General features: G+C 36.7%; 2 protein-coding genes across 4 annotated transcripts in view; one reads left to right on the top strand and one right to left on the bottom strand.

The window, feature by feature from the left end:
• FILIP1L (filamin A interacting protein 1 like) overlaps positions 1-11,956 on the bottom strand; it is a 91,311-nt gene extending 79,355 nt beyond the window's left edge. The window contains exons 1-3 of the mRNA XM_019797341.1: positions 11,704-11,956; positions 10,806-10,979; positions 4,918-5,096 (exon numbers count right to left, since the gene is read on the bottom strand). Of these exons, the coding sequence (XP_019652900.1) occupies positions 4,918-5,096; positions 10,806-10,979; positions 11,704-11,946 (596 nt within the window). The 5' untranslated portion in view covers positions 11,947-11,956. The remainder of the gene's footprint in view (positions 1-4,917; positions 5,097-10,805; positions 10,980-11,703) is intronic.
• CMSS1 (cms1 ribosomal small subunit homolog) overlaps positions 1-15,537 on the top strand; it is a 388,299-nt gene that overhangs the window by 112,127 nt on the left and 260,635 nt on the right. The gene's annotated exons all lie outside the window — the stretch shown is intronic.

Consider the following 15,537-nt stretch of genomic DNA (forward strand, 5'->3'; position numbering starts at 1 on the left):
TGAATGAATGGCGTGCAGTACAAACTAGCTAACTAATTAAACTAAAAAATTAGATAAATAAACTCATTCATTTACATATATATGAGGGAGGTATCCAAAGCCTCTAAAAAAGAAGATTTGATGTTTTTGACAAAAGCCTTTAAAAGTGCTCACATATAGGGATGCCTGGCTGACTCAGTTGGAGGAGCATGTGACTCTTGATCCTGGGATCATGAGTTTGAGCCCCACGTTGGGTGTAGAAATTACTTAAATAAATAAACTTAAAAAAAAAAGTACTCAGATACTCTCAGTTAACAGGAAGGTCAATATGGCTCACTTTTTCAGTTACCTTGTCTGATGCAATCTGCAGAATAGGCCTGTCATAATAGAGAAGGGTTGATGATGGAAATCTTTCTTTATAAAGTTCCCTCAGCCAAAGGAGAGGTAGAAGTGCTTTGTTCTTTGCTAAAACCTGAACCACAAAAGACTTAGCCCAAGGAGTGGTCAAGGCAGCAACCCTTGAAGCTGGGTCCCTGGTGACTTTCCTTGAAAGACTGTTCTGCCCCCTGAGCCACTGTTCTATCTAGTAACATTTAGGCAGGACAGGAATAAGAAATTAATTCTACCTGTGACTGCTTCTTCACTTTGTGGCTTTGGAGAAGCCAGCATTTGAACTCCTGCTTTATAAAGTCTAAGAATCAGTGCTAACCTATTTGGCCAAGATATTATGAAAAGTAATTTAAGGCTTTAAAAAAAAAATTCATGGTTGAAGCCGCATTTTTATACAGAGTTGCCGTAGTATTTGTTTCCCACTTTAGTGGTTACTTCAAGGCCCGAAATGCAGTAACATGTATGGTTAATATACATGGTTTGTTTTTGTATTCTAAAAAAGAATGCATGGTTTCAAAAAAAAAAAAAAAAGGAAACTTTTTTTTTCTTTACAGCCTTTTCCCCCACTGAAACTGAAAAAGGAAAAAGAAATTATGCAAGCTTTTTTGAAAGTACAGACAAATTTGGCATTTCACTTATGGGAAAATTTTGCAAAATTGTACTGACTAAAAGTGATTTTTGTTTTGGCTTTCCTGTGAAGCCATCCAGAAAGGTCAAAAATTACTGGCATTGCTTTTGTATAAAACATTTCACATAGACTCCACTTGTAATTCAGCCAAGTACGTAATTCAGGTCATCGGTGACACACATATCCACACATTGGAGCTGGTCAGTGAACAGAAAGTGGTCATGAAATGTGGATAATATTACCTTATGGACAGACCAAACTGCACAGATTACAGCAAAGGAAACTTTGCATTAACATGCTTGGGAACGGTTTCCTGAGCTGATCCTTCCCCCATCCTCCCTCAGTGGGAAAACCAATTGTTTACTGATTACGACAACGACATCACTTGGCAAACATTTTGGCCTAAACTCAATCTGTGACATCAGTCTCCTTTAGGGTTTTCCACATAAAACAAATTCTCCAAAGAAAACACAGAAATTGAGCCTAAATTTGAAATCCATTATTACACCCTTTAAAGTCTCTTTAACTTATCTCAATTATGTATTTCTTAATTTTTATTTTATTTCCAAATAGATATTATCTAACACTTAACAACTGCAAAATATTCACAGTGTTTTTTCAGAGTTTCAGTCAGATAGTCCTTTCTAGTTATCCTCACCCAACTCTTTTTTGGGGGGTATGATGTCTGTCTTTGTTTCTCTGTACTGCGGGTCACTGATTTGGGAGTGGTTTCCATCACTTTGTTTGAGGAAGGAAGTAAACATTATTCTTTGACCCCTTCGGACAAGTTCATCTTGCTTTTGTGAAAAGTGGCTGTGTGCTGAAGAGGAAGTACTCTCACTAAAGTTAGAAGGACTCCGTGATGGTGCACATGTTTTGTCACTTGTCAGAGAATGAAACAAATGAGTGGTATTTCACTCTTATGTAAGCACCTACTCTGCATGTATTTGCCTGAAATTATTAGAGTTTTCCCCACTTTTCTGTTTTGTTAGGTGGGTTCATGTGATATTTTGATGCAAATGGCCCTAAAGCAGGTGGAAATCCTGAGGCCCACAGTCTCCCTGTTGAAGGCAGGGGAGCAGGAAGGACCAGTATAACAAGAGTGCCAAGATAATGGGAGTTGTGATGTTGTATGGGCAGAGTAGGGCAAGAATTGTCTGTGTGTCATGTGAATTGAGAATAGGTTGAACATTCTCATATCCAAAGAGTAACATCTGGAAGCTGTTCCTTGGCAAACAGAAATAGGTGAATATTCTCATATCTCCTGGAATGGCTGCCACACAGGAATGAGAGTTACTCCAGTCACTTTTTCCTATTTTTGGTAATAGCATGTTCACTTTCATTATTCTTTAAGATAAAGAAACTTTGTGTCCAAAGGGTGAAAAACATGAGCTTTTAAATTCTTCCTCTTAAGCCCCTTCGATACATGTAGAAATGCCATTCTTAATATATTGATTCCATGGGATACGATTTACATTCATCTCACTGTTTTCCTTTTCCTTTAGCACATGGCCTTTATTCCCACTGAATTTTTCTTCCCATTTCTCAGTGTTGTTCTCTTTGCTCTCTCTTGGTTTAAGTAATCTTCATCATCTTCCTCCCAGCATTACTTTCTGGATAGTCCTTCTAAGCCTTCTACCAGAAGATAGTTGAGGCACAACAGTAAATATTAAAACTGTACCTCAGACAGCCCTCTACATTCCTACCCTAAATCTGTATTGTCTTGCCTTCTTTGTTAATGTGGTAACCCCCTGGGCAGGGACAACCAGTACCTCTTTGTTCTATGGCAGGCAGCACTCTAACCATGATCAATAAATGTTCATAATAATGAAAGATGAAAGGAAGTGTCTGTGTTCAGCAAGTTAGTGCCAAATAAGTATGGAGGCCAAATGAGGCCACGGGTGCCAAACCACAGGGGTTCGAAATAATATTTAATATAACATTGTCTCATTGAATAACAAATCTTACATTGTAATGTCTGAGTCAAATCTTCCCTTGGTGCCAGACTTCTCATACTCCTTTAATCGTCCCCTCAAGATATTTCAAGTTCATGAGGCTCAAGGTAACAAGACACCCCCCACCCCCAACCATGTAGTGAGTAGAAAACAAACCTCCTGATGAATGTGGAAAAAACGTAACTGAATGTGAGGGCCATGGATTCTCTGGGAATCTGACCAAGTGTCTACCATGAAGTGCACTGAAAAGAAATAAAGTTTGCCATTAACCTAGCTATTGTGTAACTTTAGTTACCTAGCTAAAATATAAATTAGAAGTCTTTAGAAAAAGTACTAAGGCTATTAATATTTTAGAAAAGGGAGGTCACAGGTAATTATTTTTTTTTGCATCTTTCTGTGACTATTAGAGTGCAGCACCATCAGCTCTGTAACTCATAAAAGAAGTACACATGGAATAACAAAAATGAAATGACAGTTCAGTGAAATTTGACATTACAAAGATTGGTTCTTTCCTATCTTTGTATTATAGAGCCTTACTTGTCCTTTCTATTTCAAATGGATACTCATACTTTCTAAGGTGATTCAGAACAGAGGGGAAAATGGAGCAAAATAATCTGCCCTTCATATGGTTATAAAATGTTTACCAACCAATCTCTCCTTTTTTGCAGCCAAACTTCTCAAAATAATAGTTCACATTTTAAGCTTCTTTGTTCTCATTTCTTATTTATTCTTCAAAGCATTGTGATTTGGTTACTGCCCTCACTATTTTATTGAAGGCTCATTACGTTTCCCAGTCTCTTCCTTGTTGCTAAATCCTGGGACATTTTCTTCTCCTCTTCTGTATTACTTGAAAGTCTTTCCTTATTTGGTTTCTTTGCTTTCTTTCTCTTCTGATTCTTCTAACACTCTACCATTCTTTCTCATCTTCCTTTCTTGACGCCTTTTCCTCCAGAAAACAGCCAGCCATTGGTTTTTCTAGAGTTCCTTCTCAGAATTCTCTCTCCTCACCATACCAGCACTCATAGCTTCAGCTATCACCAGCTGCAAATCCACACCACCAGCCCAACATTTTCCAGACCTATATTTTCAACTGTATGTTGTTTAATTAGATACATCATTCTCCCCACCGGACGTCAGAATACCACCAGGTACCTCATACCGGACGTGTCTAAAGCAAGACCTGCGTCCACTTTTGAACCATCTCCTTCACCAACAAAAAGCTGTGCACCATTTCTATATTTTGTACCTTGGTGAATAGCTGGAAGTGCTTCTCAAAACTCCCTGATTTCTTCCTCTGGTCTTCAGTCTCATTAGTCACTCCTTAGTATTGACTGTACATCATAAATATTTACTTGTTCACACCTTCTTCTCTCTAACCCCATAGCTATTGGAACATATACCCTCCCCCATTCTAAAGCTCCTGTCTTTGCTCCTTGTTGCCTTAATGGTTCTTCAAGAAAGCATACCTGATCAACTCATTTCTCTTCTCACAGTTTGTCATTTGCCCCTTCTTGACAACAGTATAAAATCCATCTGCTTATGGCTAGCCTTTCCTTTTCTCATCCTGCAATTACACCCTGTCTATATTCATCTTGAGTTCCCTCACTACCCATACTATTTTCTTACCTCTATGCTGTGACACTTATTTCTACCCCTGCCTTGTATATAGTTTCCATTCTTGTTTGCATAGGGACTAGACCCCTGTTACCTCACCTGTGCAGTTTTCACAGGGTACTCCCTTGCAGAATTAGGTGCCCAGCATTTATGTTTCCATAGTTTTTATCATACCTGGTTATTCTTGCATTATATTCATATTATCTTTAAACATATCATCTTCCTCCCTCTGGACCATGAGATCTGTAAGAGCAGATGCTATGGCATATTCATGGTATAATGTTGAGCCCATAGTGAAAGGTTAGTAAGAGTTTGCAGAATGGATCTTTGTCTTGTCCAAAGTAGCCTTACCTTTCACATTCCTGTTCTAATAAGCTTATGAATTCATCACTCTTCTCCATGTATTCTTTATGTTTTCTCTTTTCTTCCTCCAACTCCAGTATGGTTTGCCTATGAGATTTTTCTGCCATTAAAAGCTGTTCCAGGATTCGTCTATGAGATTCTTTATGTTTTTCCATGACTTTGTCCAACTATAAAAGAAAATACATGTATAGTATGTTAACTGCAAACCCTTCAAAATACCACCATTTTTCATTCAGTGTTTTAGAAATGTCTAAGTTTTAGAAGGGGAAATGAACCACGAGAGACTATGGACTCTGGGAAACAAACTGAGGGCTTCAGAGGGGAGAGGGGTGGAGGATTGGGATAGGCCAGTGATGGGTATTAAGGAGGGCACGTATTACATGATGCACTGGGTGTTATACGCAAATAATGAATCATGGAACACTACATCAAAAACTAACGATGTACTGTATAATGGCTAACATAACATAATAAAAAATTATTATTAAAAAAATAAGAAATGTCTAAGTTTGACTAAGTAATATGGCAATGGATTTCTGATCTTTTTGTTTGTTTTTTTATCATTACTCTTGTTTATTGATACTTTTTGATGCATTTCAACACAAATATAATCTTTTTATTGTCATTGTTTCTTTCCCCCAGAGAGAATAATTGGTGCCCCTGTAGATATCAGAATAATTTCTCCATAGCCCTTTTCTGACACTTCCTCCTCTTTCCAGAAAAACCTTGTCAGAGGAATGACACAAAGAAAAGGAATCCTTGCATAATGTTTGATTCTGAGGCAACCTAACTGGTCTCCTGCCCCAGCCCTCCCTATAGTAGGCCTGTTTTTCATCATATTATGCATCAAGGTGTTTGCATATTTTAAAAATTCTTATTAATCAATTATTTGTTGGTTATGTAGTATTAACGTGAACAGATGTCAACAACAAGTCCTTTCTGCTTTCTGTGGCCTACTTACATCACTGTTATAAAATGATCACGCTTTGGCTGACTTCATGTGTTTGTCTTCCCTACTAGACTGTGAACTCCCTGAAGGCAGGGCCTACATTGAATTTTTAAAAATTCTTAGCATCTACATAAAAAACGATGAAATCTTGCCATTTTCAACAACATGGATGGTTGTAGAGAGTATAATGCTAAGCAACATAAGCCAGTCAGAGAAAGGCAAATACCATATGATTTCATTTGTATGTGGAATTTAATAAACAAAACAAAGTGGGGGGGAGGGACAAACCAAAAAACAGACTCTTTAACGATAGAAAACAAAGGGTTACCAGAGAGGAAATTGGGGGTGGGTAATGGTGAAATAGGTGAAGGGGATTAGGTGTTCACTTGTCTTGATGAGCACAGAAATAAATCCATGCTTACAGGGTCAATTAATCTATGACAAATGAGGCAAGAATATACAATGGGGAAAAGACAGTCTCTTCAACAAATGGTGCTGAGAAAGCTGGAGAACTATATGCAAAAGAATGAAACTAAACCATTTTCTAACACTACACACAAACACACACACACAACCTCAAAATGCGTTGAACACCTAAGGATGAGACCTGAAACCATAAAACCCAGAAGAGAACACAGGCAGTAGTTTCTTTGACATCAGCTGTAGCAACATTTTTCTGGATATGTGTTTTAAGGCAAGGGAAACAAAAGCAAAAATAAACTATTGAGACTACATCAAAATAAAAAGCTTTTACACAGTGAAGGAAACCATGAACAAAACAAAAAGGCAACCTACTCAATGGGAGAAGATATTAAAATATCTTGATATCAAACATCAAAGATATTTGTTAAGGGGTGAATATTCAAAATATATGAAGAACTTATACAACTCACCCCCCCCTGAAAAAAGGTAGGGGCAATCCCATTGAAAAATGGGCAGAGGACCTGAATAGAAATTTTTCCAAAAAGCCATTAAAATGGTCACAGACACATGAAAAGATGCTCAACATCACCAATTGAGAGGGAAATGCATATCAAAACAACAATGAGATATCACCTTATACCTGTCAGAATGACTAAAATAAAAAAGACAAGAATAACAAGTGTTGTTGAGGATATAGAGAAAAAGGAGCCCTAATGCATTGCTGGTGGGAATGCAGATTGGTACAGACACTGTGGAAAGCAGCATGGAGGTTCCTCAAGAAGTCATAAATAGAAATAGCATATGATCCAGTAATTCCACTACTGGGAAAACAAAAACACAAGTTCTAAAGTATATATGCACCCCTATGTTTATTGCAGCATTACTTATTTATAGCAAAGATATGAAAGCAGCCTAAGTGTCCATTGGTAGATGAATGGATAAAAAAGATATCACCATATATATTTTTTTTAAAAAAACTACAATGGAATATTATGCAGCCATAAAAAGGGATGAGGGGTTTTTTTGTTTGTTTTGTTTTGTTTTTTGTCATTTGCAAACTATGGACAGACCTAGAGGATATTTTGCTAAGGGAAATAAGTCAGACTGAGACAAATACCATATGATTTCATTCATATATGAAATCTAAAAAACAAAGCAAATGAGTAAATGAAAAGCAGAATCAAACCTATAAATACAGAGAATAAACTGATGGCAGCCAGAGGGAAGGATGGTAGGGGGATGGGCAAAATGGGCCAGGAGGAATGTGAGATACAGGCTTCCAGTTAAGGAATGAATAAGTCATGGGAATAAAAGGCACAGCATAGATAATATAGTCAATGATATTGTAATAGTGCTGTATGGTGACAGATGGTAGCTACACTTGCGGTGAGCATAGTATAACATATGGAGATGCTGAATCACTCTGTTGTACACCTGAAACTAACATAGCATTGTGTGTCAACTATACTCAAATAAAAAAGAATTGTTTTAAAGACCTTTGTCTTTTTTTCATTTTTACTTACCCTCCGTCTTCCTTTCATTTCAGGTAATTTTGGAGATGCTATGGATATTTTGAGGGTCTTGATAATAGGAAATTCATTTGGCTTCACAGTCAGTCACTTTTATGTATAGTCTAGCTATTGCTAGCCATCTTAGTGTAGGAAATGCCAGCTTACCCAGCTATTGTCAAATAAAGGTGAAAGGCCAGAGGTTATTTTCCAAAATGAATATGTCCTTTGGTTCCCAGCACTAGAAGTTTGTGGATTGACAGACGAAAGTTTCAAAATATATGGAGCCAGAAGATAGTCAGTGAAAATTTCCTTTTTAGTTCCTGGCTTCAGAATTTCTACTTCTATGTAAGCTCATTACTTCCATGTAAGCTCATCCATGTATTAAGGAGTATGTTAGATATTTAACATTTTTATGTACTTTTTAGTGATATAATGTCACCAGATATGTAGTCCACAATGTTACTGAAATGGAATTCCTTTATGTTCTACCTGCCTAACCTGTACTCATCCTCTGGGTCTTGGGTTTCCTGATTCTTCTATCTAAATTTGATATTCCGTTATACTCTCTCATAGTGCTTTGTGGTTTTCACCATAGAAATCAGTATTATGTGTAATTGTATACTTGCTTGTGTGATCATTTGTTGTCTGTCACTCTGTTAGACATTAAACACACCAAGGACATTAGGCACAATTATTTTTATTCATTAGCTCTTCAACAAATATTAAGTAAAAGAATAAAATGAACTCTAAAAGCTAAATTTTACAGTTACTTAAAATAAGTACTTTAAGAATTGCCCTTAGGTGATGCTAATAGGGTATGCAGATTCTTTTATTATAGTACCTTGATAAATCCAAAATGTTATATTTTTCCTTGCTATCTTTTTTGGAAGAACTAAGAATATCTTAGGCAATTAACTCTGTCTTTCTTAAGGTAATTTCTAGTATAGAATCCTAGGTTGGAAATGAATAGGAGGTTGAAACTGTTGTAGACTCTGCGTTTTTACATCTTCCCTTTCTCTTGACAACCCAGCTGCCCCCTCTCCCCATTCCTGTTCTTTGTTCTAGCTCACAGGCCTCTACCAGTTTTTTCATCTTAAGTCGGTATTCCTACCATGTGATATAACTCAGAGCAGTTAGGTCTTCTAAGCTATTTTGCCTTAAGAATAGATAAGTCCCCTTTGGTTTACTGTAGAAATGGTTGAGATTTATACATTTTTCAAAAAGAACATTGTGAAGAAAATTAAAATTCGGAGGATATTAATACCTCAGGGTGGGAAAAAGCAAAAGAATAATTATTTAGCATGCAGATCCTTATTCTGCTATAACTTGGGTATGGCCATGGATGGTCTCAGTGGGAAAGCTGTCTAGGGAATCCTACTTAAAATTCTCCCTTATTGTTTATTCTCTGGGTACTTCCCTTTCTCCTATTACTTCCTAGATAGAAGAGGAAGGTAGACAACTGGATTGTTGGGTAGGTAGAGTTATGTGGGCTTCAAGGAATGGATAGACTCATAGCTGAGGAGAGAGCAATCTATAAGGCAGAAGTAAAAGGCAAAAGAAGAAAAGTGGACACATCATGGAAGTGGGAATGTGAGAAGTCTGTATTTGTAAGGGAGTATTTATGTGTATGTGTTGTGAGAGTAATCAAATAAGATTGGATTTATAAAGGGCTAAATTGTGGGTAACTTTCAGGGACAAGCATTTGTAGACAGTCAGGATATTTCCAATTTTGCATGTGTGAAATAGGATTATTGTGAAACTAAAACTTTCCTAGTGATTTTAGCGTAAGTTAGGAATCATTCTGTTCATTTCACACTGAGGTGTTGAGGGGTTGTGCCATTTGTGGACTTTTGTCAGGATATGCTCAGTTATCATCAGTTTGCATTTGCACTTATATGAGTTGGGGAATTTGTGCCTAATGCTGTTTCACAGTCACTATGTTGGGAGCCAGGACACAGTTTTAACACTATTGACTTGAATGCAGCTTCAGCTCCTCTTTCTAAAATTTGGATTAAAGTGCAAGTTAACAGACTTTGGGTGGTCTCATCCTTACCCCTCAGAGAAGCAGATCCATGTGACCAAACTTCTTCACAATTTGGCAAGACAGTAGTCATCTCTCATGAGACACCCAAGACGAGAATAGCAAGGACATTAGAGGTCAGTCCTGAGGTAGGTTGCCAGAACTTATGTGGGGGAAATTTGTCCAAAATTTGCTTTCAGTCTCTCCAGCCTTATTTCATGCTCCTAGTTGTTTCCTTTTTATAAAAATGAAAAATTATGAAATTTTCCACTGAGGTCTCAGAGGAAAAAAGGAGAATAAAATAAGGATGCCAAAGAGTTTTAGAAATGTCAGCAAGTAAAAGAGCAAGCAGTGCCGCATCTTTGTCCAGTGGTGGCCATGTTGAGACTTTTCATCTTTGCTGTTGTCATTGCTGGGCACACTTGATGAAGGAGAGATATTTGCTGTCATTAAGCTTTTGAAGACAAAAGAGGATAGCACTCATCTAAAACATGTGCTTTCTAAAACTCCATATCTTGGACAATTCTTCAGGTGATTTCCATTCATGCTCAAAATTTCTGTGACATAATACCTCAGTGTTTTTAAGGAAATTAACCTCTATGCTTGAGCTTTATCTGTTTTTATTATAACCTGTATAGCCTTCAAGTCCCCATATGTGTTGTCCCTTGTGTGCATGTGTATGTGTGCACATGTGTGTGTCTGAGTGTCTCTGTGTGTATGTGAGAGAGAGAGAGAGAATCTCTTGTATTTGTCAGCTTTCAGCCTGATGTCGAGAAACAAACCTAGTGGAAACATCCTATGATTTGTTCTCCTTTTCTTACCTGTAGAACATGCAGTATTTATCTACCTTGGGTAGATTTTAAATGTGTGAGAACATAAAACTGTAAATAATCAAAAAAGAATTATATCTCATGTTCACCTTCCAGGCCTAGTGCTTGGCTGGCTAGGTGCACACCCCTGATGTGATACATACCTCATTCATTGGTTTTTCATAGACGTCCTCCTGCCAAGGGGCAGATTTTGCTTGAAAAGCATCTCGCTGGAGAGCCTCTAACACCTTTTTTGGAGTGACAAACCCATACTGAGCTTCCAGCAAAGCCAAGTCCATTTTTTCAGCCTTCAAAATGCCTATGACTTCATCTCGAGCCTGTAGGAACAAAAGCCATTTCAGAAAGCTTGCTTTATCTACCAGCAGTTTCTGAAAGTGATTTCTTTTGAGAGTTGAGTAGTTTTTTTCCTTATATGTCAAATATAAACAAATCATATTTGTTTATAGCACCTTTTACAAAATGCAGTAAAATTATGTCCCTTCATCCTTCTTATAATCTAATTACACATTAATACTGTGTTCAACATGAGCAGTATACAACACTGGGGGCACCCAACATTTTTTATTGTTTGACAAGTAGATAACATGATACCCTTAATTGGACTGACATTTGCATTTTAAGGGGTAGGAAATAAAGACTTTCCTATATGTGTGGTAGCTGTTTTTAGTTTTTTATGTAGGTTAATAATGCTAGGGCAGGTCTAGGAGCCAATTTACATGGGGTATAAATGTGCCTCTTGTTTTTTAAGCCGATCTAGAAGTCACTGTTACTCATACATGCCTGTGTGCTGAAGCTCATGAGCAGCATGGGCAGAGGATGTGATCTTTCACATGATGCATGCCAGTTGTATGTCATAATGACAGCCCTTTCAGATATGATTAATTGCCCTCTCATTTGGCAGAAGAGAATTCTGTATATGTGTACTTTCTTTCATCTACATATAGGTATGAAACACAGCTAATCTATTTCCATGGCAGCATACACACCAAATTCACAAGCAGCCTTCTCTTTGAACTTGGAGATAATTCTAACCCAGCTGACCTGAAGTTCTCCTTCCAGAATGCTCAGAAGAAATAATAGGTCATCTCTTGAGAGGTCTTCTCCATCATGACCGATACCGCCGTGTGACTTAGGATAGGGGAGAATTGCATCTGACTCACTGGTGGGGTCTTCGTCTTGCTGTTTCTGCTTCATGTCCTCAGGCCCTTGGAAACCATGGTCTTTACTATGTCTTGGAAATTGCTTTTGGGCTGAGCCCTCTGTGTCACTGCTTCTGGAACGCATTCTTTAAAGCCTGGAAAGAAGGAAAACGATTTGTACCTCTTAATGGAAGTAGAGTTTTAATATGGGGACCTATTACTGCTTTAACAGGTCTGCACTCTTTCTGTATTTCCTGCCGCCAAAGACTCGATCTTTCTGAGGTCTACAGCAGAGAACAGCATTAGTAGATTCATAAATCACAGTTTTATTTACACTTCTGTTTTTAAAATCAACATTTTAAAAAAGGTGTTCTGCTTTGATTAAGGCCACTATGTCCATGGGTAAACAGACTATATTTGAACTTCATCCCCCAAGTACTTCAAGTCAGGGATCCAGGTCATACTTCTGACCACAGCCTAAGTGTTTACTTGAGTTAAGATGTACTTAACATAATTGTAAAATGGTAAATTCGCTAATTGTTCTAACTTTCTGCAGATTCACATTATAGTATTTCCTTTGGAAGTTTTAAAATTTTTTTTGAAATTTCTTAGTCTTTGGTGCTTTAAAACAGAAGCATCAGAATTACTGCTAGAAAATACGTTGGGTTACTTTGTTTTGACAACAAAGTCTAGTATTAAAGAAATGAAGGCTTGGTCCCTGGCTGTATCCCTGACATTCTGCTAAAATTCCAGATCTGTCCTTGGATACATCAAGGATTTATAGCTAGGACACTCATCTTCAAAATAGGAGCAATCCTGCCTACAGTAGTTGGCCATTATGGAAACAAAATAAATTCATATTTGAGGGACACATTAGCTCATATCTGATTATATAATTATCCAAATTAATTTATAAGAGCAAGAAAAATTGTTCCACCTTTGAGTTTTAATGAAAAGACAAATATCAATTGAGCTTATAGTCTACTTTAATGATGTACAGAGTATTAATTTTACTCCTAAAATCTTGAAACTTTTATAATCTTAGTGCCTTGCTTTTAGGTTATAATAATTCTTTTTTTCCCCATACATTCTATGATAATATTTCTTTAAAAAGATAATATTGCTGGGGCACTTGGCTGGCTCAGTCAGTGGAATGTGTGACTCTTGATCTTGGGGTTATGAGTTCAAGCCTCACATTGGGTATAGAGATTACTTAAAAATAAAAATATGTATATTAAAAAATAGTATTTCTTCAAAGATCTGTAAAACTAAAGCATACAGTAAAGTGTGGGAAGTATAAGGAACCACTACATGCTACCACACAAATTCATAAAATCTTAATTTACTGTATATGTTAGAAAACAATTTTTTAATGTGAAGTATTATAGATACAGTTGAAGCTCCCTATTCATCTCTTCCTTAACCTATTCTCTATGCTTCCCACCCCAAAAGTAACTATCTTGAATTTGGTATGTATTCCCATACATGTTTTATACTTTTTTTAAACATGTGTATATATATTGCTGAACAATATATAGTATGGAGATTTGCATATTTTCAAACCTTATCTAAATAGCATATTGAATATATATTGCTGAAACATGCTTTTTCATTCTGTATTTTCTAGATTCTTCCTTGTTCCATTTTACTTTAGTTTGTATATTTTGATTGCTATATAGTATTTCATTATGTGACTAGTCCACCATTTACTTATACATTTTACTCTCAATGAATGTTTAAAGAGTTTATTTTTCAGTATTAGAAAAAATGCTTCAATGAATATCACATTTTTTTCCTATGTACATGCATTTCTCTGGGAATATTCTTTAGGACATAGGAGTGGGATTTTAAGACTGTGGAGTATGTGTTCTCTCAACATTACTAGGGATTATTGCTCCTCTAAGTGGAATACCAATTGACACCAGAGTATTGTTTCATACCTTCATCAACACTTCCTATTATTGAATTTATAGTTTTTCCCATTTTGATAAATGAAATGGTATCTGACTTTTTAATTTGCATCCTATAATTTTTAGTGAGGTGGGCATCCTTTTTTGTGTCGAAAGGCCATTTGGGTTTCTTCATAAATTGCTTGTTCATGATCTTTGGTCATTTTTCTTTTGCGTTGGTTGTCTCTCTCTTACAGATTTTTAGAATTTCTTTACATATTGTATACAATTACCATTTTGTTGATTATATGTTTTACTATTACCTTTTCTGGTCTGTAGCTTACATTTTCACTTTATTTATTGTATTTTATGGTATGGAAATTTTAAATTTTAATTTAGTCAAATTTATCAATTTTTAAATTAGTTTTTCTTTTCTCATAACTTGCATTACAAACCAAAACTTGATCAGTGGCAGTATAAAAGTGTGAAGACCATGGACTCTAGGACCATACTCCCTGAGTTTAATCCCTACTCCATTATTTATTAGGTGTAAAACTTTGGCCAAGTTACTTACTACCTCTATGCTTCACTTTTCTCATCTATAAAATGGGGATAAGAGTAGTAGAATGTTTGTAACCTAAAGTTGCTGTGAGGATTACATGTCAACACATGTCAAGTGTCTGCAACATGCCTGGTATAAAATTAGCACTCTAAATAAATATTATCTTTTATTAACATTATTATTAACTTTATTTTTATTACCAAAATTGTAAAGTGAATCTATATTACCTTTATAGTTAGGGAAAAAATTCAAGAAGAAAAGCAAGTATATTCAATTATCTCTCTCATCTAATGAGATGTGAAGTATGAATACAGAAGGAAAAAGAAAAAGATTGAAAGAATAGCTTTGTGTCTTTGCTGGGTACTCTGTTTAAGAAGTGATTCTTACCAGGGGCACCTGGGTGGCTCAGTCAATTAGGCATCTGACTCTTGATTTCGACTCAGACCATGATCCCAGGGTAGTGGGATCAAGCCCCATGTCAGGCTCCACGTCCACACTTAGTGGGGAGTCTGCTTGAGAATTCTCTCTCTCCCTCTCCCACTGCCCCCCCCTTCAAGTGCACACAGTCACTTTTTCTCTCAGATACATAAATAAATCTTAAAAAAGAGGGGGGGGGAAGTGATTCTCAACAGCCCCAGATTGCTGGCACCACTTGAGAGCCCTGAGTGTCAGAATAGTTTAGAAACCATGAGGACTTCTGAGCCAGCCAGCTAGGCTTTGTTCATCCCTCCACCCATACTGCACCAAGCATTTATTGAAAGTCCACTGTGTGTCATGTACTAAGTTGGTTATTTGTGGTGTGGCTTCCTTACTTCCCTTAATACCAATGATACACTTTTACTCAAAAGGTTTATAGAAAATATTCCTAAAACTGGGTTAATGAGAAGTGCACTGAACTAGACAGAAATCAAATGAAAAGAACTCAGTCACAAATCAGCTGTGGAACTTAGTTAAAACATTGACACTTTGTGAGCCCAGTGTCCCTAGTTGTGACGTGAGGGAGATAGGGAGGTGATGCCTGTGACCCCTTTTCCCTTTGAGATATAATAATTCTTTCCAGTATGCCTTTCTTCAAGCATAGGCTATGAATAATATATTTAGAAGAGATGGATTTGTGGATCTTCATCTTATAGAAATCCACAGAAATCTAAATGCTTCATGTGGATGTGCAGTAAACCAGGTCTGATGATTTCCACCAAGAAAGAGGTTATAGTTAAACAAGATCCTGGCTGATAGAATCCAACAGTACATTAAAAGGATTATCCATCATGACCAAGTGGGATTC

The sequence above is a fragment of the Ailuropoda melanoleuca genome, chromosome 1 (assembly GCF_002007445.2).
Source record: "Ailuropoda melanoleuca isolate Jingjing chromosome 1, ASM200744v2, whole genome shotgun sequence".
Classification (NCBI taxonomy): Eukaryota; Metazoa; Chordata; class Mammalia; order Carnivora; family Ursidae; genus Ailuropoda; species Ailuropoda melanoleuca.